General features: G+C 46.5%; 1 protein-coding gene across 4 annotated transcripts in view; it reads right to left on the bottom strand.

Annotated features, from left to right (window-relative positions):
- LOC144694965 (zinc finger MIZ domain-containing protein 1-like) overlaps positions 1 to 27467 on the bottom strand; it is a 183393-nt gene that overhangs the window by 75605 nt on the left and 80321 nt on the right. For 2 of the 4 annotated variants that reach the window (XM_078565781.1, XM_078565784.1), the window contains 3 exons: positions 13504 to 13657; positions 5231 to 5348; positions 2136 to 2344 (listed from right to left, as the gene is read on the bottom strand). In XM_078565781.1, coding sequence (XP_078421907.1) covers positions 2136 to 2344; positions 5231 to 5348; positions 13504 to 13657 — 481 coding nt within the window. Of the gene's footprint in view, positions 1 to 2135; positions 2345 to 5230; positions 5349 to 13503; positions 13658 to 14217; positions 14284 to 27467 lie in introns of those variants that run through there. The other 2 variants (XM_078565782.1, XM_078565785.1) reach the window with 2 other exon arrangements.

Here is a 27467-nt window from a genome sequence, read left to right as displayed (position 1 = left end):
AATAGATTTCAACATTTTCCCAATAACTGATGTCAGGCTAACTGGCTTGTAGTTCCCTGTTTTTTTCTGTAGTTCCCTGTTTTTTTCTGTAGTTCCCTGTTTTTTCTCTCCCTCCTTTCTTGAATAGCGGTGTTACATTTGCTAACTTCCAATCTGCCGGGACCATTCCAGAATCTAGGGAACTTTGGAAAATCATACCTAGCGCATGCACTATCCCTGCAGCTATCTTTTTTTAAAACCCGAGGATGTAGGTCATCAGGTCCTGGAGATTTGTTGGATTTTCGTCCCTCGAGTTTCTCCAGTATTTTTCTCTACTGACATTAATTACCTTATTAGCCCCTAGGCTACCCTCTATTTCTGCTATGTAACTTATGACTATGAATACAAACACAAAACATTTGTTCAATGTGTCTATCATTTCCTCATTCACCATGATAATTTCTACTGTCTTTGCTTCTAAGGGACTAATGTTTATTTTATCTACTCTCTTCCTTTTTATATACTTGTAAAAGCTCTTACAATCTGTTTTTACATTCCTGGCTATTATATCCTATTTTTTCTCCTTTTATCAACTTTTTGGTGGCCGCTTGCTGGCTACTAAAACACCCCCAATCCTCAGACTTACTACTATTCTTTGAAACATTATAAACCTCTTCATTTAATCTAATAGTGTCTTTCATTTCCTTAGTAAGCCATGGATTGATCTTTCTCACCTGAGTTTTTGCTTTTCATCAGAATGTATTTTTATTTTGAATTGTTTCTTTAAAAGTTTCCTACGGTTTATTTCCCTCCATACCTTTCAGTCCAGTTACCCAGTCAACCGTAGCCAGTTCTTCCCCCCTTACCTATGTTTATGGCTTGGTTAAGTTTAAGGTTCTTGCCTGTGATTGGAGTATGTCGTTTTCAAGCTTAATGTGGAATTCAATAGCTTTATGATTACAATTTCCCAATGGATCTTCTATTATGACATTACTAATTAATCCTGCCTCATTGCACAATACTAGATCTAAAATAGCTTTAACCCTAGCTGGTTCTACAACTTATTGCTCCAGGAAACTGTCACAAAAACATGCTACAAACTCATCTTCCAAATACCCTTTGCCAATTTGATTGCTCCAGTCTATATGAAGATTAAAATCCGCCACAACTATTACATTGCCTTTGTTACAAGCTCCAATAATTTCTTGCTTAATGCCCTGCCCGATGGTATAACTACTGTTAGGGAGCCTATAAACTACTCCCAACAGCATTTTCTGACCCTTGCTATTCCTAATCTTCACCCATACTGATTCTGCTTCCTGAGGCATTCAAGCGGGATTTAGATGATTATTTGAAAAGAAACAATCTGCAGGGTTAAGGGGAGAAGGCAGGAGAATGGCACTAGGTGAAACGCTCATTTGAAGAGCCAGTGCTGACACAATGGGCCAAATGGCCTCCTTCTGCGCTGTAACAATTGTGATTTTCTGAACCAAGATCCTTTCCCACTAATGTCATGTCGCCCATTATTATCAGGGCTACCCCTCCTCCTTTTCCATTCTGACTGCCTTTTTGAAATGTAGTGTTCCCTGGACTATTTATTTCTGACCCTTGGCATCTTGTAACTATGTCTCTATAATGGTGATTAGATCTAAACCATATATATCCATTTGTGCCACTAGTTCATATAATTTATTGTGAATGCTCCGTACATTCAGATAAAGTGACTTCAATGTTATTTTTTTATTACTCTTCCCTGCATGGACCTTACTCTCTGATGCACTATTACCATTAAACTCTCTGCTCCTTCCTTTTCCACTCAGTTTGTCTTTATCTACATCAATATACTTTTCCATTGCCTCAATTTTTATCCTTGGGTTTCTAAATCTCCTTTCACCCGCACCCTCCTACATCTCTATTAGTTTAAAGCCATTTTTCTCCTACTCTGACCATATCTGCTGGTGCACTCTAATGTTTGTACGCTCTGTCCCTTCCTGTCACGCTCTGGTTATCATTACCCGTATGGCTACCATGCACTATAGCCTTGACCTTTTGTCTTTAACTTTCCAAATCACCCCTCAAGTGAACCCTCCCACTGAGGGTTTGAAACCCTCTCTACAGCCCTAGTTAGGTGAAGGCCCGTCCTGTTTTTCGGTTACCTTCCTGCGTATCCTGATCCTCCAGGGTAGTTAGGCCGTCCGTACACATTTGGCTGCACGTATCCCTTGCTCGAACTGGTTTCTGTGGCTGGGAACGGTTGCTGTCCCATGAACCGTGGAGAGTTCATTCCTGGACCGTTTCCAGGTATCCCAGATGACATGTGATTCCCACTGGAGTTGCCCCCAGGAGCCATAGGATTTCCCAGGACCTGTGAAAGGGGCAGGAGAGGGGGTACAGATTCAAAACAGGAGAAAGTAATACTTTTTTTGGAATTGTGCACTTCAGTACAGAAGCACTTGCACAAAAATCCTTTAAGAGGTACTCTCCAGTTTATCCGTACATTTACCCCATTTTTCTACTCAATTGCTCCTCCTGCTGGCACACCTCCTTCATTACCTGTAACTGGGAAGTTTTCTGAGGCTACTATCCAGCACTGATGACTGATGACAAAGAAACTGTGGGGGAAGGTGGTGGAGGAGTGGTAATGTTACTGGGTTATTAATCCAGAAGCCCAGACTGTTGCTCTGGGGGCACGGGTTCAAATCCCACCACAGCAGTTGGCATAATTCAAAATTAATCAATTAATAAATACAATTAATTAATAAAAAATAAACTGGAATTGAAAGCTAGTCTCAGTAATGGTTACCATGAAATTATTGTAAAAACCCATCTGGTTCACTAATGCCCCCTTAGGGAAGGGAATCTGCCATCTATACCCGGTCTGGCCTACATGTGACTCCAGACCCACAGCAATGTGGCTGACTCTAAACTGCCCTCTGAAATGGCCAAGCAAGCCAGCTAGCTGTACCAAACCGCTACAGAATGGACTGCGGTGGCTCACTGCCACCTTCTCAAGGGTAATTAGAGATGGGCAACAAACATTGGCCTTACAACGCCCACATCCTGTGAAAGAATAAAAAAGGAATAGCAGATGCATCTTAAAATCAGAAATGTAAGAAAACACATACTTGTTCTGTACATGAAATATTCTTGCATAATGAATGCGCACCCAAAAATATTAGGGGATCGTTATCAACTGTTCACTCCTGAATACTGGTCGACATAATGCGCCTTATGAAACCTCACCCAAGCAGTGTAAAACACCACACACGCAGTCAATAATCCAAATAATCAAAGTGACCGTTCTGGAGGTGAATGCAACGGTTGTTTGGGGGCACAGGAAGATCCCACAAACAGCAATGAGATGAATGACTAGTTCATCGGCTTTTGGTAAAGTTCATCGAGGGAGGAATGTTGCCCAGGACTTGGGAAGTGGGTTGGGGGGGGCGGGGTTCGGGGGAAATCTCCTTGCTCCCCTTCAAAAGATCCTTCCAAGGGAGCCTAATCATCCAAAACCAGAAGACTAGGGTCTCAGTTAGGCGTCTCAACTGAAGGACAGTCCTCAACAGAGTTAACAATGGTATTTTGGAGGCTGCACAGGGATGGTTCAGGGAAAAGTAACAAGAACGATTTAGCAAATTTGGAATTGAAGAAGTTAATCGGGATAAATGTACAGATACTGTATATTGGAGCTGGTCTTCACTGTCATGAAGACGACATTGTTGGGGTGGCGGTCCAGGAGTTGAGTGACATGGATATATAATAAGCCATAATCACAGATGTAAAGGACGGCTCGGGCAGAACTAGAGATAAGAATCCATCTGTCACAAACAGAAACTAGTGGACATGTTGAATCGGATCACAAAATAAGAATAAGCACTGACAAGATGAAAAAAAAATCCTCTCTGAAGCATAATTGTCCAACTCTGCGGGGGTCAAAGATACTTTATCTTTGGAATGCAACTAGATAGGGTAGGATAATGTTGGTTATAATGTTGTGCTCATTTCCAAGGAGGGAGTCAAAGACATGTTCCAGAGAACTTTTTCTTGGAAGGACTTCCCCGTGTTGAGATCCTCAGCAGGAAAGCAGATCAATGGACAAAAAGGGCCTTCCATTCCATTCTTAAAATCAGAAGACAAGTCAACTCGTGCCTGCAGCATGTAGGTCCCAGTGGGCGACTCAAGAGTGACATTGGCAGAGTGGCAAGTAGGGCAGCTGTCTCTTCTCAGAGAAATTCCACCTTAAAGTGGGAGCAACAGGGGTTGGAGAAGAGTGAAGAAACTTGGTAGCCATTCTCCTCGAAATTCAATGTTCGACCAGGGGGCTAAGTTCAAATCGAATTCATGATTGAGTTTGTGCATCTCAGGCAAATCAGCTCGGGAAGAAAGGAACATTGGTCTTGTGTGACATCTCTTCCTGCATATGTTTCACCCTCTCCTTGTGCCAGGCGCACTAAGTATTGCCGTCAATCTTGCTGCTTATTTGACCAGAAAGTGATGGTCACAGGCAGGGAGAAAATGACTTCCTCCAGCCTCAATCGGCTGAAACGTGGGCCAACGACCACTGCACCCACCAGCCTGAGAAACATGGGATTGACAGGTCTCTGAGAACATGAGAGAGAGAAACAATAGGAAAAGTGGGGAGAAAGTCAATCAGATTTTACACTTCTTCCACATGTAATATCTAACCCAAGCAGGACTAGCGTTCATGTTGATTAGCGAAAGGTGCATTTTAAATGCTTATTAAAACGAGCCGTGGTCCGTGACATCGCAGGTTTGTTAACCAACATGCAGCCGTAGGGAGAGAGGATCTTCAATGACGAGCTTCTGTAAGGGGCAAGTCCTGTTCCTGTGGACTCTGCACAAGGCAGTTACTCCCCTCAACACAAAGGGAGCAGCCAGCACAGAACACTCTCACGCTGTGAATTAACTGCACACGGGGCTGGACTCCTGGCAGCTGGGAAATCTACTGTGCTGCTGGGCGAACAAGAGAGATGGGGGGTGGGGGGGTATGGAGAGGGTGGGGGGAGGGGGTGTGGGTGTTGTGGGTAATACAGTTTGTCCAAAAGTAAATGTACAACTGCACTCCGCAGAGAGGTGCAATCGATTCCTCCCCTCGCTCCCAGCACCATCGACACATATCTTAAACAGCCTACGGTTCCTGAGAACTGAAAAATTAGGTGACAATAACACTGGAAATCACATAAGCTGCAGGAGCTGAACCGAGCAACCCTGGAAGTGGAATGAGTTTTACCTGACTCTGGGATGTATTATTGACTCCCCATACTGTAGTTACCACAGAGAGCGAACCTGGAGGCTGACTGGTGTTCTGTTGCCAAGGAACAGAATCATTGTATGTGAATGACCCATCACTGAGGAAGGAAAAGACAAGCAGCAGTCAGTGTGGGAGAAAATGTTTGCTCTCTTGTGTTGCAATTAAGAGACAGAGAGTGAGAGAGAGAGAAAAAAAACAATTGGTTCTGGCAGGATTGTGAAAATCCAACTCTCATGCATTTAGTTTGGCCATTCTCACCTTCTTTATTCCTTCCGGTGTAGTGACAGCCCATTAAAGTAACGTAACAATCAGCAACCTTTCAGAGCAACACTTGAAGACCTATTGTTGAGTCATATGTTCTGTTACTATCATCTGGAACTGATCAACTAGAGAGGGCATGTCTTCGAAATGAAGTGACACAAAAAGCAAGCAGAGGGTGAGCCAGCGTGTCCCAGCAGTGTCCTTTCATCTCCGGCTGAAATCGGAACGTAGCCAAGAGATAAGAATGTCTCCTTTCTTGCTGGGCTGTTAGGGGAGCTCAAATGGTTCAGGCAGCGTGACCCTTGTTCCCAGTGAGTCAAGCACAAGTCGGGAATAAACGGGCATACCAAACTTCCCTGCTGATTACATAAAGATCACTCTCGTATCGACATTTCACATCAAAATGTCGACTTGGCTTTCATTACAGCATAAATCTGAGCAGGTCTGAGATTCTGACAGCTAAAAGAGGAGGATCAAAAGTGATCAATTATGTGTGAGTCTGTATGTGCGTGTGAATCTGCGTTTGTGTGTGCGTGTGAATCTGTGTTTGAATCTGTGTGTGCGTGTGTGAATCTGTGTGTGCGTGTGTGAATCTGTGTGTGCGTGTGTGAATCTGTGTGTGCGTGTGTGAATCTGTGTGCGCGTGTGTGAATCTGTGTGTGCGTGTGTGTGTATGAATCTGTGTGTATGCCTGTGTGTGTCTGTATGTGTGTGTCTGTATGTGTGTATGAATCTGTGGTGTCTTTGTGTGTGTGTGTGAGATTCTGCGTATGTATAGAACAGCCCTAACCAATGTTACCCTACCTACTCCTTCATTCCTTGTAGTTTAATTTCCTTTCTTACAGGTAAATGCACTGATTGTCACACAACCTTTTTAACTTTCTTTGTGTCCTTTATAGCAGATGGCACTGGGTTTGGGGGTTGGAGCAAGTAAGGGTGCTGAATAGACAGGGTTCTTTATGATTTCTGGAACATGGCTCCAAATCCAGGCCTAGCAGATACAATGAAGATTCTGACCCTCAGTTCAGACTTTGGCTAGTCACTTGGCATTCACACACAAACGTACAGAGACACATACGCACACACATGCATACGCGCGCACACATGCATACGCGCGCACACATGCGCATACGCGCACACATGCATACGTGCACACATGCATACACACAGATTCATTCTCAGACCAATGAGCCTGGCATGCGGAATTATCTGATTACCTAATGACACATGAGCAATGGCTAAAGCCATCCAGTGGAAAGTTGGTCAAATTAATTAAATATATCATTCGAACCATTAGAAATGAGGCTGATGATTCTCTGCAAATGGAGATGGCTTGGAGTGGAGAGGTACAGAAGGACCAAAGGGTGGGGGGGATGTTGATTAAAAAAGGAGAGGCACTAGCCAGAGTGAGCTGGCCATTTTAGAGTTGCAATGCAATGTACGTCTTCAAAATAAAAGAATAGCTCCAAAAAGAGGGCTATTAAAAAGGCCTACCAATTACAGAGTAAAAAATATGAACATTTCCAAACAGCTTTCCCAATGCAGAGGCCTGTGGAAACCGGAATGGTTTTAACAGCTACAGCTAGGTTCCCTATAGCACTCCATAAACTACAAAGGACTGTGAAATAAATACATCTACAGCTCCCCATAACCCCATCGCCAATCACTGACTGACCCCCCTCCCCCAAAACCCCCTTCAAATCCTTAAAAACAAGAGGAAGCCGTGCCTACAGTCTCCTAATCTCTTGGTTACAGAAACATCGGACTCCTCCACACGGCCAAACTATAGGTGCAGTATTTCGCTTTTAAATTATGAGATGCGGTTTGTTACACGTAAGCAATAAAACAATGTTTAAGTCACCATAATAGTGATATTGCCAGGGATATTTAGCGTAACATGTATAAGATTTTGCTTCTGTCGATGGGTTGGAAGCAAATTAATAGCCAATCTGTCATTCTCCTAAAACACCTCCTTGTAAAAGCATCAGCAGCTCATTAACAGAAGAATATGTCTTTCTGATCTTTACAGAAGATGGTTCCGTTGCGAATGAAGGCGACATGGCATCGGACAATCCGTGGGACGTCAAAGCCTCAATGGGAAAAGGTCATCCACCATGTTGCTGATCCATGGGAGGAGGTCATCCCTATAGCAATGAGCCTCCAGCCTCTGAATAACACATCACCAGTCCGTGAGTTTAGTATCACGGGCGCAGGCACATATCAGTCACATGCAAGGCAACGAGTCCTGTTACACGTGTGTGGGGGACAAATATTTTCAAAACACACGAAACCATCCAAAATGCTTGTTAACTGATCGCAGCCAGGTGCACAGTTACAAGCCATCGCTGCATCAAATTATGCAATTTTCTTGGGCACAGACTAGATTCGTTCCATATTTAATCAAACCACACTGGTCACTTGCTAATAATGGTCGCTCGGGCCGGAATCTTCCATTCTGAAGTTTAAGTTCAGTAGTGGGCGCGGGAGTAGGAGTGTTTTCCACTGGGCGGGGTGGGGCGAGTCGGTTGACTTTGCAGGATCTTGCACTGTTCAGCTCAATACTCATGAATCCGTACGGATCACGGAGAATCTCATGGTGGGGCGGGCAGGGAGTCACTGTCCGTGCCATTACCTCGTGGGGGTCAAAGGTCTGGGCACCATATTTAAAGGGCACCTTGTGATGACTGTCACTTTAAGACCAGTTCGACTGAGTAGAGGAGGGGGTCATGTGATTTGTTCAACCAATGTGTGTCTAGCACGGGAGTGGTTTCTTAGATCAAAAAATATCTGTGTGAGGGGCTGGCTGGATGCAAGCGGCCATGGAAGCTCTTGTGTAAACGAAGTTCATTTTGCTTGACTATGAAGTATGTATGAAGTATGAAGTATTGACTATGGGTATGTTTCTACACATCCAGAGAGTCATTCACTCACTGCAGGCCAGGAGCGATCAGTCTGGCTGTCCCTAATGTCCCAGAGAAGAGGACAACGTGCGGCCCCAATGTTCAGCGAAGCCTCCCTGGAAATTCTCCTCCGGGCCACAGGAAAGGTGGGAGGTGCTGTTTCTCCGGGATGACAGCAGGGGGCCTCTCCTGCCTGACCACGGCGGCCTGGACAGAGGTCGCAATGGAGGTTAACACCCGTGGGTCCCAGCACAGAAATGTCCAGGAATGTCGGGAGAGGATAAATGATCAGCTGCGCTCCAGCTGGGTACGTGCTCTGTTTACTCTCCATGCAAACTGACACTCATAAGGGCATCAGGCAGTCCAATTGCACACATGCACAGGGATGTCAGACAGGAGTCTGGGTTGAGGCACTCACCAGCAGGTGGGACGCCTACACCAAATGTGTGCCAGCCACTTATATCAGTTGCAGGACATCCTGCTTCTTAATCGGTTACTGGGGAAGGCTCAGCAGCTGCCATAGGCATGCATGCTCCTCAACTGCTCATACATCCATCGGGATGACAACCAATCCTTCTGCAGGAGAAGAACAGACCTGAAGCAGAGTTCCAGACATTACAGTCCTCACCCCTTTTGAGGAGCAGGCTGCCAAGGTAACAGGAGCGGTGAAGGACCGTGCCTGTGCTGAAGGTGAGATAGGACACTCCAGGAAGCAAGTGAGGATGCCTCCAGTCTGCACTTGTCAGCTGCGGCCACAGAGTGAGACTTTGATTTCATGAAGGCTCCTGCCTAGTCAATCACTAAATCTTCCTCTTCTCCATTCCAGGTACCAACAAGAAATGGAGGAGGCCAACAAGGGAGACCACCCACAGCCCCATCTCCAACCCCACCTCTGAGGAGGCTACCTCAGCGGATGCACCATCATGAGGTTCACCTGCACCCTCCACCAGCAGATGATAGTCACCTCAGTGGGTCCACGTTCTAGAGTAGGCTCGGGGGTTACTATCTGGCGAGCACATCACTGACACGGGTCCATGGCTGGCTGGGGAAGTGACAGCCGAGGTCTCTGACCCTCTGAGGACTGCTGTAAACCACTCCCCTGCTCGGCCCCATGCAGATGATGACGCTCTGGACTCTGCCCTAAGAGACATGTTGGAGATGCAGAGTCAGGCAGGGGAACAGCATGCATAGTTGCCCTGAGACCATTGGGGCAGGCCAGACTGAAGGCTGGAGGAGTCCGTCCATGTTCTGTCTGTCTTGGCTCCACCTCCCCTCTGCCAGTGACCCCATCGCCTCCTGCAGGTCAGCACCTGCACCTGAGCAGGAGACCCTTAGCAGACCCTTAGGCCTCGGGCCACCACGGCCCGAGACACAGTGCTTTCATTCCCTCTCTCCTTGCCCCCCCCACTTCACACGCCTCCCATATCCAGCTCCGCTCCACCACCACCCCCCCCTTCGGCACCCAATATGAGTCAAGTTGGGAGCAGTTCCCAAGAAGGTGAAAGCATTGTCTACACACCTCAAAACGTCATGGAAGAAGTCAAGCTCACCAGCTGCACGCCACTTACATACAGTCGTAAAAGTGAACACTCTAAATTCCCACTGGCGGGAAACTTCACTTGGAGGGGGAACTGAACCTTTTATTGAGTGTGCAGGACATGCGAAAGGGTCTCCCGACATTATTCGTCGGCAAGCTCGGCCAGCCTTGATAGCTCAAAGCACAGAATTCCTAACATTCATCCCAATGTCGGCAAACTGACTTTAGGCCTCACGCCAAATTAAGCTTCCCGCTGCTGGTGGGCCCGGAAGATTCCGCCCTACCTTCTCAAAAGGTAATTCGCCACATGGGGTACTCTCGAAATGTTTCAGCGCGGCAAAACGCTGTATAAATACACGTTGTTGCCAAGCACAGGCACCTCTCCTCACAGTTCAGGAGATGTCCTCCGGAGGCTAGTTCAGGGTGGGATGGGGAGTGTGGGGCGGGGGTGGGGGGAGTGTGGGAGATGGTCTGTGTGGCCTACAAATTCATTTTGCCTGACTCGGCAGGAGGCAAGTGGGGCTGAGCCTTCCCAGAGGTCAGCAATCAGCTTGTTGCAAGTTCTGAAACCAGAAAATATCCCGAGCTGTGTGTGACGGTAACATCTTTGAATTTACTCATTCCATTGTGCAGGCAACCATCCTGTTTAATAGCGCTCAAAGAAATAGGTCTTTGAAAATAATCGTGCTTAAAGATGAAGTGAGTTCCATTTAGCTTATGAATCTTGAAATGCAGCAGTTCGACATTTACCTGTGATGGCTTACGCGTGTCGATTTTACAAAACCAACTGTGCACTATTTCTTAGCTTTGCAACACGGAGAAAACTGCTTCAACCACCCCATTTTCCTGACCTCCTTGATGCACTCCGAAAGTCTCGGGGAGCAATTTTCCAGCCCCATTGGCGTCGGGCGTCATGGCGGGCGGGCAGGGGGGACAATATGGCGAGAAGGCCATAAAAATCAGTTTCACGCTTTCATGAAACCAGTTTGCAATTGTCCGCTCCACCTGTCAGTGCCGCGCCACGTTTCCCACCGTTACACGTCGGGAACCTAATTTCAATTCTTTAGCATCTGATTATAAGCCCTGCTCTCTGGAATCACCCCCCGCCCCCCCCACACTGGATCATCCAGGCTCACCGACGTGTTTCACAACTGAACGTGAGCGATGGGCACCTGGTGGGCTGCACCTCGCCCGGGACTTTGAGGCTTGTTTGCCTACCTTGCTTCGGGCAGCACTCAAGGGCATCAGCACCAGGCTAGGCAGGCAGCACCACATCACTTTTAGGGGGGCTCACGGGCAGGTCTCTACTTACCAGACTAGCTGTGAGGTGGGGGGTGGCTTTTCCATGGCTGCTGGGCATGGGCTTGCTTGGGGCAGGGGGAGAAGTGGCCTCAGACAAGGGAGGAGGCTACAGGGCGAGGCCTATACTGGGGAAGGGGGAGCGGGGGGTGGGGTATCCCAGGGTGTGCATGGGCACACATGCTGACCTGTGCAAGTGGCCTCAAGGTGGTGAGGGCTGAGGAGACAGTGCCCAGAGGAAATGAGGCCAGATGGAGATGTGAGGGTGTGTGTGTGAGAATGGGTGATGATGTCCCTTGAGCTGGCAGTGAGTGAGATGCCAGTGAATGTGTGATAGCCTTGTGAGTGTGAGTTTAGAGTGATGAGATGGTTGCCTTTCCCTGGTGGCACAGATGAGATCATTCATCTGTTTTCTGCACTGGATGGCCGACCTCTTGGGAGCAGCATTGGCACTGACCACCTCTGCCACCACCTCCCAAGCCGGAGTGGTGAGACTGATGGGCCTCCTGCAGTCAAAGCAGGGGTAGAGGACTTCATGGTGGGGCCTCCACAATGTCCAGAAGGTGTCCCAGGGATGCATCACTGAATAGGGGGGGCTGCACTCTTCTTGGCTTTTGGAGCCATGTCTTTACCACAGTAGTCCTGGGCTACAAGCATTGAGAAATGTGTGAGCGGCTGCAGTTTAAATATGGCGCCCTGCGTGAGGAAGCGGCGAGGTAACAGCACGGTGGGCCAATCGGAGGCGTGTTTCCTGTGGCTGCATAACCAACGAGGTGGGAATGGGACGATACGGCGTGCAAACCCTCCATGGCAGCCGGCGGGTCAAATGGCTTCCCCCCCCCCAACGCACGTTGTACTAATCTGGGACGATTCTCTTTCAGGTTCTCTTTCACCCTGCAAGTTTCTTGGAACCCCCATACATCCCAAGACAACTCAGTTCACGTTAGATTAAAGCTTCCACACAAAGGGAATAGAATGGTTACATTTTCCTCTGTCTATTCAGAGCGCTACTGTAATGCACACCAAACCCGAGAGTATTTACACCAAAGAAACACGTCGGTCATTGGGAACACACAATTTGTATTGAGACACGATGAACTGTAATTTGCCTGTGGAGTTTCAGAGCTCATTGTAACTACGTACGACAAAGAAACCAAAGGAGAGTACCAACACATTGGGGACAATCTACAAAACTGATTCTGATTCCTAAAGTGTGCCATAAGAAATTCCAAATATTAAAATGTTGATGGGTCTAATCATTAACTGGCTAAACCAGTGATATTCGCTGGAAAAGTAGTGAGGGCCAATTGCGATAATTAAGAATTTTGATAGGGCTATATAAGGTGGGGGGGGCAGTTGTGGGAGCTGGGTCGGAGAGAGGGCAGCGATGCATTCTTCTAGATGCCCTTTGAACGAGGGCAAGGAAAGAAAACGGTGCATGCTGGTGCCATGGGACCTCTGAGCCAATCACAGGTCTGTCCTGCCATGGCCCTCCACTCCATGATGGTCACGGCTGCCTCAGAGGAGGGCGAACACGCAGCCCCAATCATAATACAGCATGAAGCAGCGCAGGAAAGAAACAAGCAGGCCAAATGCAGGCCACATAGTGAATACCTCTGGGATAAACTGATGCTTATAATTCTCTGCGCAAATATTTAATGTTCAATTAATCCTGGAGGGTGAACACCCTCTTTCACCTCCCTCTATTCTCAACATATTGAAAGCAAACACCATTTGCACCATTTTCTAGCTTGGTCCATTCTTTCCCGTAAACTCAAAATTCAATACGCGTGGACATAAAATCTCCAATGCTCCAAGGTGGCTTTGCCAGAATGCGTCTGAGAAACCCAAATATCATCAAGCGGTTTGTGCAGATACAATCCCATTTTGCAACCGGTCCACTGAATGTTACCCAAAGCTGCCTTAAGAGGAAACACAGTAAGGAATGGGAGAGTTCTGCTATTTCAGTAAAGGTGCCGAGGTTGAAATCCGTTGGCAGAGCGACGTTGAAGGAGCTCTGAATCCGAAAAATCCTTTGCTGGGCCGGGTTCACTCTTAAGTGCAAACTGGGAACTTAACTTAATCCCCCAACGCGACATGTAAACGCCCACAGTTTATAGCGCAACCCAAGAGAGAGAGAGAGAGAGAGAGAGAGAGAGAGGGATGCCCTTTGCTGGAGGAGAAGTTGGGACACAATCTCAGTCCTCGGCACTGAGGCCCACTTCAGGGTGTGCCCGCTCAGTGCTCACACTGACCTGTGAGGTGTGGCTGGAAGGGAAGGCTTCATAGGATTCAGCGAGTTCATGGGTGCCTGCAACGGCAGTTTGACCGCGGAGTTGCTTGGATGGCTCCTCTGATGCCGCAGGAGGAGGAGTCTTCCCAAATCCTCACACCACGACGTGAGAAGGGCTAGAGACAAAAGAATAAGATTCTTAAAAACTCTGGACGAAATACAAGGCTTAACCCAATCAGCATGCAGTCAGGGACCCGCTGTGTAAACGCACTGAGATAAACTGGCACTCAGATATACAGATATTCGGCCCGCTCACTTCAGTACACAACATGCAAATACTTCACAATAAAGTGCTTTTAAACTATCCCTCTGAGAAAATAGTGACACATTTTTGTCTTCCTGCCACGCTCTAGCTCAAGCTTCCTCTTTGCATTTTTGATACGCCCTTTATAGTCTTTATCCAGTCAATTTGAAAGCTCTCACCCACCCTGTTACTTTCGTACACTTCAGCATTTTGTACCCACTCCGTCCACTTTTTTTCCCCAGTTTTCTGCTCCTTGCCTATTTTGTCTTCTGTGGGGGTAAGAAAAAAAACAAACTGCTTCTGCATTGCAAAGGAAAACTACTTCCTTAAAGCACTCCCGTTTCTCCTTTAAATAGCCACGATTATTTTCATACGTTCAGGCAACGCGTCAGAGTCAGTTCGCCTGAAAGCCCAATTTGTCATTATCGTTACCTCATTTAAACTTTCAAACAAATAATGAATTCACCAAGCCTTCCTCTTTTGTGGGTTCCTGCACCCACTCCTTAAGAAGATTCTTGCAGTACCACAGCGAACTCAGAACAGACTGTCCACACACTAAATACCAATCTATTTTAGGATGATTAAAATTTCCTTCAGCACAAAGTTTTTTTTATTATCTTCCCCCAGCAGTACATTCCCCCTCCTATTCGGAACATTAGCTTTTTGGCCTTTCCTATCTCCCAGGTCCACCCAAAGGGACTTTGAGCCAATTCTTAGTTCCTTCCTCTCAGTAACGTCTAAATCTTTCCTGATAAATACTGCCAACTCCACCCATTTTCCAGCCTTGTCTTTCTTGAAGCACACTTGGCCCGGATTAGCTCCCCCTCTGCTCTGCTTTCTTTATTAGGTTTCAGTACTTTCCGAGATATCTATTAGCTGACCACTTACCAGCCTCGATGCTGCTGGAATTCAGGTTAAATGCTTAGAATCACAGAACGGTCACAGCATTGGAGGTGGCCATTCGGCCTGCCATGTCCGTACTAGGCCCCATGTACCAGTGGCTTTTCCTATCACAGGGTTTATCCATCAGTTAGCCTCTAAACTGAGAGACGTGTGGTAAAATATTGTGCATTCCCTTTGCCTTGTTAGCCCTTCCCAAATGCAATATCTCCAACTTCTCCGGACTGAACTCCATTCGCCACTTTTCTGCCCACCTGACCAGTCCATTGATATCCTCCTGGTGTTTACAGCTTTCTTCCTCGCTATCAACCACGCAGCCAATTTTCATAACCTTAATCGTGCCCCCCCCACCGACATCGAAGGCTAAAAGTGGTTTATACAGATCAGCAAAACTGGCCCAACGTTAGCACTCCTCCAGTACCACAGGCAGAGAGGATTGGCAAATGAAGGTAGGGGCCTCCAATACTTCCTCCCTGGCTTTTATTAAGAGCCAGAGATAAATTGCCAAACCCAGATGAAACATATCATAGGATCATAGGAAATAGGAGCAGGACTAGGCCATTCGGCCCCTCGGGCCTGCTCCACCATTCAACTAGACCACGGCTGATCTTCTACCACAAGGCCATCTTCCTGTACTATCCCGGTATCCCTTGATGTCTTTAATGTCTAGGAATCTGTCGACCTCTGCTTCGAACATACTCGGTGACTGAACCTCCACAGCCCTCTGGGGTGGAGAAGTCCAAAGATTCGCCACCTTGTGTGTGGAGAAATGCCTCCTCATCTCTGTCCTAAATGACCTACCCCTTATTCTGAGACTGTCTCCCCCTCCGGGTTCTAGACCCCCCACCCTGCAGCCAGGGGAAACATTGTTCTTGCATCTACCCTGTCGGGCCCTGTAAGAATTCTGTATGTTTCAATGAGGTCACCTCTCATTCTTCTAAACTCTAAAAGGGAATACAGGCCCAGTCTCCTCAACCTCTCCTCATAGGACAATCCCTCCATCCCAGGGATTAGTCTGATGAACCTTCGTTGCACTCCCTTTATGGCAAGTATACCCTGCCTTAGGTAGGGAGACCAAAACTGTACACAATACTCCAGGTGTAGTCTCACCAAAGCTCTATACAATTGCAGCAAGACTTCCTTACTCCTGTACTCAAATTCTTTTGCAATAAAGGCTAAAATACCATTTACCTTCCTAATTGCTCGCTGCATCTGCCTGTTAGCTTTCAGTGACCCGCAAACAAGGACACCCAGGTCCCTGTGAACATCAACATTTCCCAATCTCTCCCCATTTAATAAATACTCTGCGTTTCTGGTTTTTCCAAAGCGGATAACTTCACATTTTTCCACATTGTATTCTATCTGCCATGTTCCTGTCCACTCACTTAGTCTGTCTAAGTCCTCTTGAAGCCTCTTTGCATCCTTTTTATAACTCACATTCCCACCTAGTTTAGTGTCATCAGCAAAACTCGACTTTCAAAGATGCTAAATCCCTTAATATTTCCCCCTCTCACCATGTTTATCCCCATCCAATGTTTCACACTCCTCGTCCTTAACTACAATGTCCACATCATTTCCCCTTTTTTGGGAAAACAGGTAAAAGGTATTCGTCAAGCACCATGCCCATGTCTTCCACCTCCACACACAGGTTACCCTTTTTGGTATCTATTAGGCTCTCCTCTCTCCTTATTTATCCTCTTGCTCTTTATGTATTTATAAAACATCTTTGCGTTTTCCTTGATTTTGTTTGCCAATATTTTTTTACTTGCTTTCTCTTGCGTTCCTAATCTCCTTCCTGGAACTCGCTGCCTATGAGGGGGGTGGAAGTAGAGACGATGAATGATTTCAAAAGGAAATTAGATGGTCAGTTATGGAAATAAACGTGCAGGGCTACGGGGATGGAGCCGGGGAATGGGGCTGACTGGATTGATCTACAGAGAGCCAGCATGCACTCAGTGGGCCGAATGGCCTCCTTCTGCGCTGTAATGACTCTGTGACCCTGATATCTGGGAAACAACGTGGCATTGGGACTCCAGACTGTGAACGCAGAATATTCTATTAGATTGGTTAACCATGGAGCCCCCGGGGGCTGCAGTGCTATATTTAATCTTATTTGTCTCTAGCTTCCTTTGAGCAACCACTTATTGCCTGGTGCCACTAGCCAGCATGTGGTTAATATCCCTGTATCTTGACACTGTCCGTCTCCTGGAATTAGAAATGAGAGACAACTTGTTCTGAAATCTGGAGCAGAACCACATTCAAATCTCATCACCCAAAGGCACAGTGTTAACTTTCACATGTACGCTAACCACACCCAGCTCTACCCAACCACCACCTCTCTCAGCTACTCCACTGTTGCTAAATTATCAGACTGCTTATCCGACATCAAGTACAGGATGAGCAGAAATTTCCTCCAATTAAATATTGGGAAGACTGAAGCCACTGGTTTCGGTCACCATCCCACACTCTGCTCCCTAGCTACCCAATCCATCCCTCTCCCTAGGAAGTGTCTGAGATTAAGGCAGTCTGCTTGCAACATTGGTGTCACATTTGACCCCGAGATGAGTTCCTGGCCTCATATCTGCGTTATCACTAAGACCTCTGTAACATCGCCCGACTTCAACCCACGTCTCAGCTCATCTGCTGCTGAAACCTCATTCCTGCCTTCGTTGCCTCTAGACTGCACTATTCCGACACACTCCTACCTGGTCTCCCATGTTCTACCTTCCGTAAACTTGAGGTCATCCAAAACACTGCTGCCTGTGTCTTAACTCACACCAAGTCCCGTTCCCTTATCACCCCCTGTGCTCGCTGAGCTACACTGACTGGCTCCCGGTCAAGCAATGCCTCCATTTTAAAATTCTCCTCCTCCACGCACTCGCCCCCCCCCTCCCTATCTCTGTAATCTCCTCCAGCCCCCACAACCCTCCGAGTTATCTGCGCTCCTCTAATTCTGACCTCTTAAGCATCCCCTGATTTGAATCGCTCCACTATTAGCGGCCGTGCCTTCAGCTGCCTGGGCCCCAAGCTCTGGAATTCCCTTCCTACACCTCTCCCCCACCTCTCTACCTCACCTTCCTCCTTTAAAACACTCCTTAAAACCTGCCTCTTTGACCAAGCTTTTGGTCAACTGACCTAATATCTTCTTATGTGGCTTGGGGTCACATCTTGTTTTATAATGTTCCTGTGAAGCACTTTGGGATAATTTACTGTGTTAAAGGTGCTATATAAATTGTTATTACGATATGTAAATATAGTCATTATCATGACTCCATCCAGACTTTACAACAATATCACTCTTATTTACTGAAACTAGTTTATTTAGACTGGGCTAATTTTGGTTTGCTACGGCTTTTTAATTCAATTTTGGCAACCAACAAAGGGATGGCAAAATCCTTTTACACAAGGTAGACACTGCACGTGCAGAATTTTAATAGGCGTCTACTGAGTTAAATTTTTCCCTACTGGGGAGCAGCTGGGAGGGTTTGAAGGCAGGGGGATGACTAGCAGGAACACTTTGGGCACCTGCGTCATGAATTCTGTTAAAGTTTTATGCTGGCCGATTGTGGTATTAAGCACCCACAGTCCGATAATAATCCTAAAGTGTTTCTCCTCCATCACAGAGGCAACTTGGACTTTGTAGCTCAAGTGATTTACAGCGCTGTTTGCATTACCTCTTATATTCTGTTTTCTAGCTGTTTTTTCTCTTTAAATTGCAGTACTCAAGAGGACGGCAGCGGTTGGTAAATGAGAAGCTGTTGGAATGAAGAGGTTAATGCCAATGGGGAGGGCAGCAGCAGTGGGAACTGTGGGTGAAACATTCGGGCTGCATGCCAGTTTATACTGGCAGCCTTCCAAATTCTTCTGACTATGTTCTGGAAGAGGGACATTGTCGACTTGTGCCTTGGTAGCTTGGAAGGTTAAGGCACCTCAGCTTTTTTTTTTAACGCCCTGAGGGTTTCTGCCTCTGTCACCCTTTCAGGCAGTGAGTTCCGGAACCCCACCACCCTCTGGGTGAAAAAGAAAAAAAATCACCTCAACTCCCCCCCCCCACCCCTCCCAATCCTTCCACCCATTGTTTTAAATCTCTGTCCACTGGTCCCTCGACCTCTCCACTCCATCCCGGCCCCTTGATTTTGCACACTCAATCAATCCCCCTCCGTTCCAAAGAGAATGACCCCGGCCTACCCGGTCTTTCCTGGTGATCTGCTATTGTGCAAAGCCTTAGGTTTTAAAACTTAAAAGGAAAGCTCAGCTCTAACGATGATGTGGAGTCGTTGGCTATCCCGCGCACTCATTTCCTCGGTTAACCTGACTGACAGTTTGGAAGTCAGTGAGCACAGTTCCCTGTGTGCGCTCAAGTACACAGCAGCAGAACTCTGCCCGCCCGCTCTGGCTGGCTAACTGCTGGCCTGCCTTCAGGCTGTTCGTCCCAATCACAGACCTGAGGGGCTCCTTCAAACTCACCTCACTGTTCTCAGGCGTCACAGAGTTGCTAAATTATCACCCCTGGCTCTTGGTCAATGCCCCAGTGGCCCTGGACGGAAGCTATGCGTTGGATTTAGAGCTGGTGACATGGGTCCAATTAGATGGTCGCTGTCAGGGCTGCTGTCCTTATTAAGGACGGACCCCCACCCTCAGAAGCTCTGCCAACAAAAATCGGCAGGCCGGCAGCGCCACTGGCAGCAGTGGCCGCTGCTGGGACTGCACCTGGAGGAGGAGCAAGGCCCATGGATGTCTGGCTGCCCCTCGCCCACAAGCAAGTGGGGTCCACGGGGGCTGGGGCCAATAGCAGGCCTTGGTGAGATTGGCTGTTGAGGCCAGGTCCAAGTGGCATCATTGCTGCAGGGGAGGGGGGGAGGCAGCTTTGCCACCAGAGGGCCCCTCCCTGGGCCAAAGAGTGCCCAAGAAAAAAAGGTGAGGAGCCCACCACAGGTTCAATGCCAGCAGAGGCCGACCAACATCATGAAGAGCTCAGACGGGTGGGGAGAAATTGTTCTCATTGGTGGAAGGGCCAAGAACCAGAAGACACCGATGTAAAGAGGATTGGCAAAAGGACCAAAGGTGAGATGAGGGAAACGTTTTGTTTTCTCGCAGCGAGCGGTTAGGATTCTGAATGCATTGGCCGAAATACTTGAATCGGGGCTTTTAACAATGGGATAAGCGCCTGAAGGGTGCGGGGCCACGAGGAGAGGGCGAGGGAGTGGGACTAGCTGGGGATGTGCTTGCAGAGAGCCAGCACAAGACTTGATGGGCCAAATGGCCCCCCCTTCAGTGCTACGGTGAATATAAAAAGGAGGGCTGATCAGAAATGAAAGGGAGGGCAGCTCCATGAGGCTGAATAGCTGATACGGGGGAAACTTCCACTCTGTAGCAAACCGAAAACACAAACACAAGTCTTGAGTTCAGCTGTGCTGCAGTATTTCGGACTCCTCAAAAAAATAACAAGGGAGCGCCCCCCCCACCGCCCCCCTCACCCCCCCCCAAGCATCTATTTGGTCATTGCTCCCAACAGGTTAAGTCAATTTTGTTTTCCCCTCCTCCAGCAGGCAGCCTGTTACTCAAGACTGTTTTAGGTCATCGTACAATCAGTTCACCGTGTTCAGCCTGTCAGTGCAGAACATGGAGTGCTGCCCAGAGCGAGGAACGAAAAAAAAAGGGACTGCAACACAGGTCATCTCTGGCTGCGATCCATCCTTTGTCTAATTAGTATAAAGGAAACAACTTCACATTCCAAGGCTGAAAGTCCTGTCACTGTTTGCTGGCCCTGACCAATTCACATTTAATGATAGATCTCCAATTATTATTGCCTTCTACATTTGGGCTTAACAGTCACAGGTTTGATGTTGACGCTTGACAAATAGATTGTACTCACAAATATTAGTCATGATGTGAAAATAAAATAATTGCACATGGGAAAGAACATTCTGTTCCCTTTGTTTCCTGAGTGTTTGAAACCTGTATGTTAAAGGTAGAGGGATGTGCTGGTGTACTAGGTTGGGCACTACTCTCTGATCTCTGTCAAACGGGTAGGCTGGATCAAAGATTCAAGATGGTAAAAGGTGAACTGAGTTTCTGCAACTCTGGCAAGATTAGCACTAAAATATTAACACTTTTGCTTCCATTCCTATCTGTATTACTAGCTTCATAGTCAAGACAGAGAGTGCTTACAATAGCAATCCACAGAATCAGGCCATTCAGCCCATCCAGTCCATGCTGGTGTTTGTGCTCCACTCCGGCCTCCTCCCATCTTTCTTCATCTAAATCTATCATCCTAACCCTCTATTCCCTTCTCCCTCATGTGTTTATCTAGTTTCCCCTTAAGTACATCGATACTATTCACTTCAACCACTCCCTGTGGGAGCGAGTTCCACATTCTCACCACTCTCTGGGTAAAGATGTTTCTCCTGAATTCCCTATTGGATTTCTTGGTGACGATCTTATATTGACGGTCTCTAGTTCTGCTCTTCCCCTCAAGAGGAAACATTCTCTCTGTATCCACTCGATCAAAACCTTTCAGAATTTTAAAGACCTCGATTAGGTCACCCTCTCAGTCGCATTTTTTCAACAGAAAAGAGACCCAGCCTGTCAATCCTTTCCTGTTATGTAACCCCACACATTTCTGGGATCATCCTTGTAAATCTTCCCTGCACCTTCTCCAGTGCCTCTATATCCTTTTTATATGGTGACCAGTAGTGCACACAGCGCTCTCAATGTGGTCTAACCAAGATTCAGTACAGGTTTAGCGTAACTTCTCTACTTTCCAATTCTATCCCTCTGGAAATAAAGCCCATTGCTTGTTTTTTTTTAATGACCTTGCTAACCTGTGGCGCAGATTTAATGATTGATGTATTTGTACTCCACGATCTCTTTGTTCCTCTACCCCACCTAGACTCGTACCTTCCGATTAATAAGTGACCTCCCTGTTCTTCCTGTCCTGAGATTATATTTACTTGCACTAATGCTGCTGTCAGTGTTTAAATGACACTTTAGAGCTGTTTCATTAGCTGGATAGTTAGATCCCACACACACTCCCCACGCCCCCCTCTCCCCGCCACCCCACCCTTCTCTCTTGTGGAAGTGGGATATATAGATTTTTGCGGAACACACCATCAGTATGAGGTAAAAAACAATGTTGTAAAACACAAAGAGAGTTACACGACAATGTGCAGTACCACAATTTTGAGAAACATCTCAAACATGCTTTTATCAAAATACTTCATGAGTGGTGAACGACTTCAAAGTGCAAATGCAGAACTCCAACCAACAGCAATGGGATAAAAATGAATCCTTTTATTGTTCGTCGACAGGAGTGGGGACCATGAACACTTACCGCCTATCGCCTGGGTTAAGCGATGAGCCACCTTCTTCAAGGTACCTGAATGGCTTAAAGGCCATTTCAGAGGGTAGTTCAGGGTCAACTACACTGATGCTGCATCGGAGTCACAGGTAGGCCAGACCAGGTAAGGATGGCAGATTTCCTCCCCAAAAGGACATTCGTGAATCAGGTGGGTTTTCAAACAATTTCATGCCCATCATGTGGCTTTTTAATTCCACATTAATTTAATTAATTGAACTTAAATTCCCCTGAGCTGCTATGGTGGGATTTGAACTCATGTCTCTGTACCGTTAGCCCACGCCACTGAAAGACTAGCCCAGGAATATGGCCACTATGCTACCGTCACCCACTCCGCTTTTAGTAGCTTTTATGGAGAGAAAGAATTTGAACATTTTGTCTTTATTTTCATACAATTTAACAAGCATGGTAAAATTCAAAGTCAGCAGCCGATAGATCAAACAAAAGCTGCCACGTTTAATTCACGGTACAATTTACCTCAATTCTGGCAGCGCAGAAATACCTGGAAAAGACCTGCATTTTACCTGGTGGTTTTGTGTTGTAAACACATCTGGCACCATCAGAAAGCAAATAGCCTCCCACTGAATTTCCAGATGTTTATTACAGGATCGGAGGATGAGTACAGCACAGAAGGACTGCAGCAGTTCAAGAAGGCAGCTCACCACCACCTTCATGGGATGGGCAATAAATGCTGGCCTAGCCAGTCATGCCCACATCCCATAAATCAATAAAAAGAGGCCATTTGGCCCATCATCCCTGCTAATTCCCTTCACCTAGTTTCATTCCCCCCTGCCTTTTCCCTGTAGTCCTGTAGATCTTTTCTATCAGATAATAATCCAATTCCCTATTGAAAGCCTCGATTGACCCTGCCTCCTCCACACTCTCAGGCAGTACATTCCAGATCCTAACCACTCGCTGCATGAAAAAGTTTCTCATGTCGCCATTGCTGCTTTTGCCAATTACCTTGAATCAGTGTCCTCTGGTTCTTGATCCTTCCACCAATGGGAACAGTTTACTAAACTTACGAATTTGCAGCAAGAGTAGGCCATTCGGCCCCTTGAGCCTGCTCCGCCATTCAATAAGATCATGGCTGATCCGATTGTGGCCTCAACTCCATATTCCGCCTACCCCCTATAACCTTTGACTCCCTTGTTAGTCAAGAATCTATCTATCTCTGCCTTAAAAATATTAATGGACCCAGCCTCCACCGATCTCTGGGGAAGTGAGTTCCAAAGATTCATGGCCCTCAGGGAAAAAAATTCTCATCTCCATCTTAAATGGGAGACCCCTTATTTTTAAACTGTGTCCCCTAGTTCTAGTCTCTCCCACAAGGGGAACCATCCTTTCAGCATCCACCCTGCCAAGACACCCCAGAATCTTATATGTTTCAATAAGATCAGCTCTCGATCTTCTAAACTCCAATGGATACAGGCCCAGCCTGACCAACCTTTCCTCATAAATTACCATGCCCCCCCACTGCTTCGCATCCTGGGTATCAATCGTGCCAGGTTTCTCCCCATCTACTCAGTCCAGACTCCTCATGATCTTGAGCACCTCTATCAAATTTCCTTTCAACCTTCTCTCCTCCATGAAGAACAGTCCCAGCTTCTCCAACCTATCTTGGTAACTGAAGTCTCTAATCCCCTGAGCCATTCTCGTGAATCTTTCCTGCACCCGCCCTAAAGCCTTCACATCCTTCCTAACGTGTGCTGCCCAGAATTGTACGCAATACTCCAGTTGAGGCTGAACCGATGTTTTACACAGGTTTATTTTAACTCCCTTGCTTTTGTACTCTGTGCCTCTATTAATAAAGCCCAGGATCCCGTATACTTCATTATATTGAATAGATTTTGTCATGGGCTCAGTTATAAATAGCAACGCTTCAGGCACAGTTCTCACTATTTTAAAAATGGAAGGCTGTGGAACTCTTTTCAGTAACAGAAAGCAGGCACTCAAGAGTTTGCAATCTTTCATCTACTTCAAAGGGATTAGAAGTTTTATTCCGACATTGGTTCTACTATAAATCATTCAGCTCTTGGAATACTGAAGGATACAATAACAATATCGGATAGGAATCTGGTTACCTCACTGTCCTCCGTACTTTCTTACTGTGTAAAAGAAATATATATTTTTTCTAATATTACTGTGGGATACTTTAAAGCAGGCTTGTGGGGGCTGTGTGTGTATGCATGTGTGTGCGTGTGTCTAGTTTAATTAAACTGCAGACAGCCAGTCTGCAAGGTTGGAATCATCAAAAGGGGTTAGGTGTAAAACAGGCATTTGAAATGGATATGGATAAGGCAAGGTGAAGTCTCAGCAGATACAGTGTGACTGGGATTTGCATTTTTAGATAAGTTGAGAGGTTCAAAAGGGACATGATAAGATGTTTACAACTGGCAAGGTAAATAAGGCAAAGTTATTAAGTTTATTTTTCTCGAAAGTGCTGGCCATAATGACAATATGAAAGATCCTTATATTCTGGGAAAAGTAACTTCCAAAGACAGGTTGGAACAATGGGATTTATAGATGAAAAGGGAGAAAATCTATTTAAAGAAAGATGGAAAGCTGTGTGGGGAGTGGCCATGTGAGATCTTGGAAGGTGCGCTGTGTGAAATAGACCGGTGGAAAAGCCTCTAGCCACCCTGGAGAAGTTTGCTGTTCCACTAACCAAGGTTTTCTTAAAAGCCTTTGAAATTCCATTGTCGAGTGAGGGAGAGAGAAGCTGTGAAATACCACCCTTACAGCAACAGTGGGTGCTTATGGTAATATTGCTGGATGCTTTATAGATTATGAATCTATTTGGACTGTTGCCAGAAAGGGGTGTGCAGTTGAGAGGTCAGTTAAGTAGAAATCTAGTGAGGACTGTTATAAAACTAAATATAACTGTGTAACTGTAATCTTGTGTGTTTAAGTTTTCTTTTGTCAACAAATGTTTTAATTAAATCTTTAAAATCTCTAAAGGTAGTAGTGGACTCTTTACTCCTGACTTCAGTGCACAAACCTTCTCATAATAAATAAGATTGCAAAGTTGTTGTGATAGCATGGCCCAGTTTCCCTTAGGGATTTGGTCAGTCTGGCAACCACCTGCTATATCATAACAACTGATAATAAATAGGTTGCTATAATTCAACACATGTTTTATAATGTTTCAAATCCAGTTACCTGATGAAGTCTATTGAAATTAATCTTTTTCAGACATGATCCCCAAAACAGTTACGCTGTGAAAGACTCATATGCAAACATTTTACGCTATCACAATGGAGCCATTAGCCCTTTTGTTTTAGCTCCTCTGTCAGAATAGCAAAGAGAGGAACCTTCGGCACCTTCGTTATGTGTTCATTCATTTGTATCCTAGTATCCTTTATTCTTTCATGGGATGTGGGTGCTGCAGGCAATTAAGGCCAGCATTTGCCTCGAACTGACTGGCATGTGAGGTCATTTCAAGGGGCAGTTAAGAGTCAACCACATTGCTGTGGACCTGGAGTCACATACTGGCCAGACCAGGTAAGGACAACAGATTTTCTTCTCGAGGGCATCAACGAACCAGATGAGTTTTTACAACAATAAGCACAATGGTTTCATGGTCATTATTACCAAGACTAGCTTTTAATAACAGATTTATTAATTGAATTTTAAATTCCATCAGCTGCCATGGTGGGATTTGAACCCATGTTCCCAGAGCATTAGCCTGGGCGTCTGGATTACTAGTCAAGCGACATTACCACTACGCCACTGTAGTGCAGCTTCAGTGCCCTAGTCTAAGGGAGATGTTTTGGGTAAAAGATTAACTGGTGTCAGACTCAGGCATCTCTAGTAAATGCATCACTCTGCAATCATATCCTATATCAGTGCCCTTAAACTGCAGCTTGGACTTTAACCTCTCCTCTAAAAACCAACCAATGGCTCAGAAAGTTCTAGTTCGCAAACGTTCATCCAGTTTCGCAATGGAAATCTGTGACAGCAACATTCCTTGGAGGAGTTTTGTTTCTTTTTATCAAACCTTTTGTTTTCCATCAAGGTAAGAGATGTCAAGAGCTGGAGATGGAAATCTTCACATTTCTGCCCTTGGGTGTCAGAGGCAAACACTCCCAGGGTAGGTACAGCACGGGGTTAGATACAGAGTAAAGTTCCCTCTACACTGTCCCATCAAACACTCTCAGGGCAGGTACAGCACGGGGTTAGACACAGAGTAAAGTTCCCTCTACACTGTCCCCATCAAACACTCCCAGGACAGGTACAGCACGGGGTTAGATAGAGTAAAGCTCCCTCTACACCGTCCCCATCAAACACTCCCAGGACAGGTACAGCATGGGGTTAGATACAGAGTAAAGCTCCCTCTTCACTGTCCCCATCAAACACTCCCAGGACAGGTACAGCACAGGGTTAGATACAGAGTAAAGCTCCCTCTACCCTGTCCCATCAAACACTCCCAGGACAGGTACAGCACAGGGTTAGATACAGAGTAAAGTTCCCTCTACAGTGTCCCCATCAAATACTCCCAGGACAGGTACAGCACGAGGTTAGATACAGAGTAAAGCTCCCTCTACACTGTCCCCATCAAACGCTCCCAGGACAGGTACAGCATGGGGTTAGATACAGAGTAAAGCCCCCTCTACACTCTCCCCATCAAATACTCCCAGGACAGGTACAGCACATATATGCAGTGTAAACCTACACAGTCCTAACAATATGCCCCTGAAGAGCATGCTGTTTACATCAACCATCCTCCTATGGCCATGCTCAATAGGAACTGGATGCAGACTGCCCAAACTATATATCCACCGGAGAATATTATGATCTGATCTGCATGGGGTGGATGTGTGTCCTGGTTTTGGACATTGAAAGGCCATTGTCTAACCCACAATGTGACCCCATTCTCCTTCAGACTCCATTTCCTATCCCACGATGTAATGCTGTTCCAGGCATTATAATTCCCTCAGAGCGGCCTTCCTGGGACGTCTTCACTGGTGACCATCAATGACCTTACGGCCATCTTTTGAGCCCGGCTGCTGTTTGGCTGAGCTTTAAGCCTGCCTCTACCGATCAACAGTACAGCGTTGACGCCAATGGTTGCTGTGGGCCTGCCCCTACATTGGGAATAGGGCTGGCTGGAATGAAAAGATGCACCCATGTCCAAACTGCATTCTGCAGTTTATATTGGACAAGCACCTCTGCATCCAGGACCAGGCTACATTCTGGGGCACTTTCACGGAATCACAGAATGGTTACAGCACCGAAGGAGGCCATTTGTCCCATTGAGTCTATGCTGGCTCTCTGTAAGAGCAACCCCGCTAGTTCCATTCCACTACCATTCCCCCATAACCCTGCCAACCTCTTCCTACAGTTTCAATTACAGCCATGCCTAACTTGTGGTGCCGATTATATAAATATCAAGCCACTGCTGGTCACCTAGTGACCATTGCAG

Source organism: Cetorhinus maximus, chromosome 20 (assembly GCF_964194155.1).
Source record: "Cetorhinus maximus chromosome 20, sCetMax3.hap1.1, whole genome shotgun sequence".
NCBI lineage: Eukaryota > Metazoa > Chordata > Chondrichthyes > Lamniformes > Cetorhinidae > Cetorhinus > Cetorhinus maximus.
The sequence above is the reverse complement of the archived record's forward strand: the minus strand, read 5'-3'. Positions and strand labels throughout refer to the sequence as shown.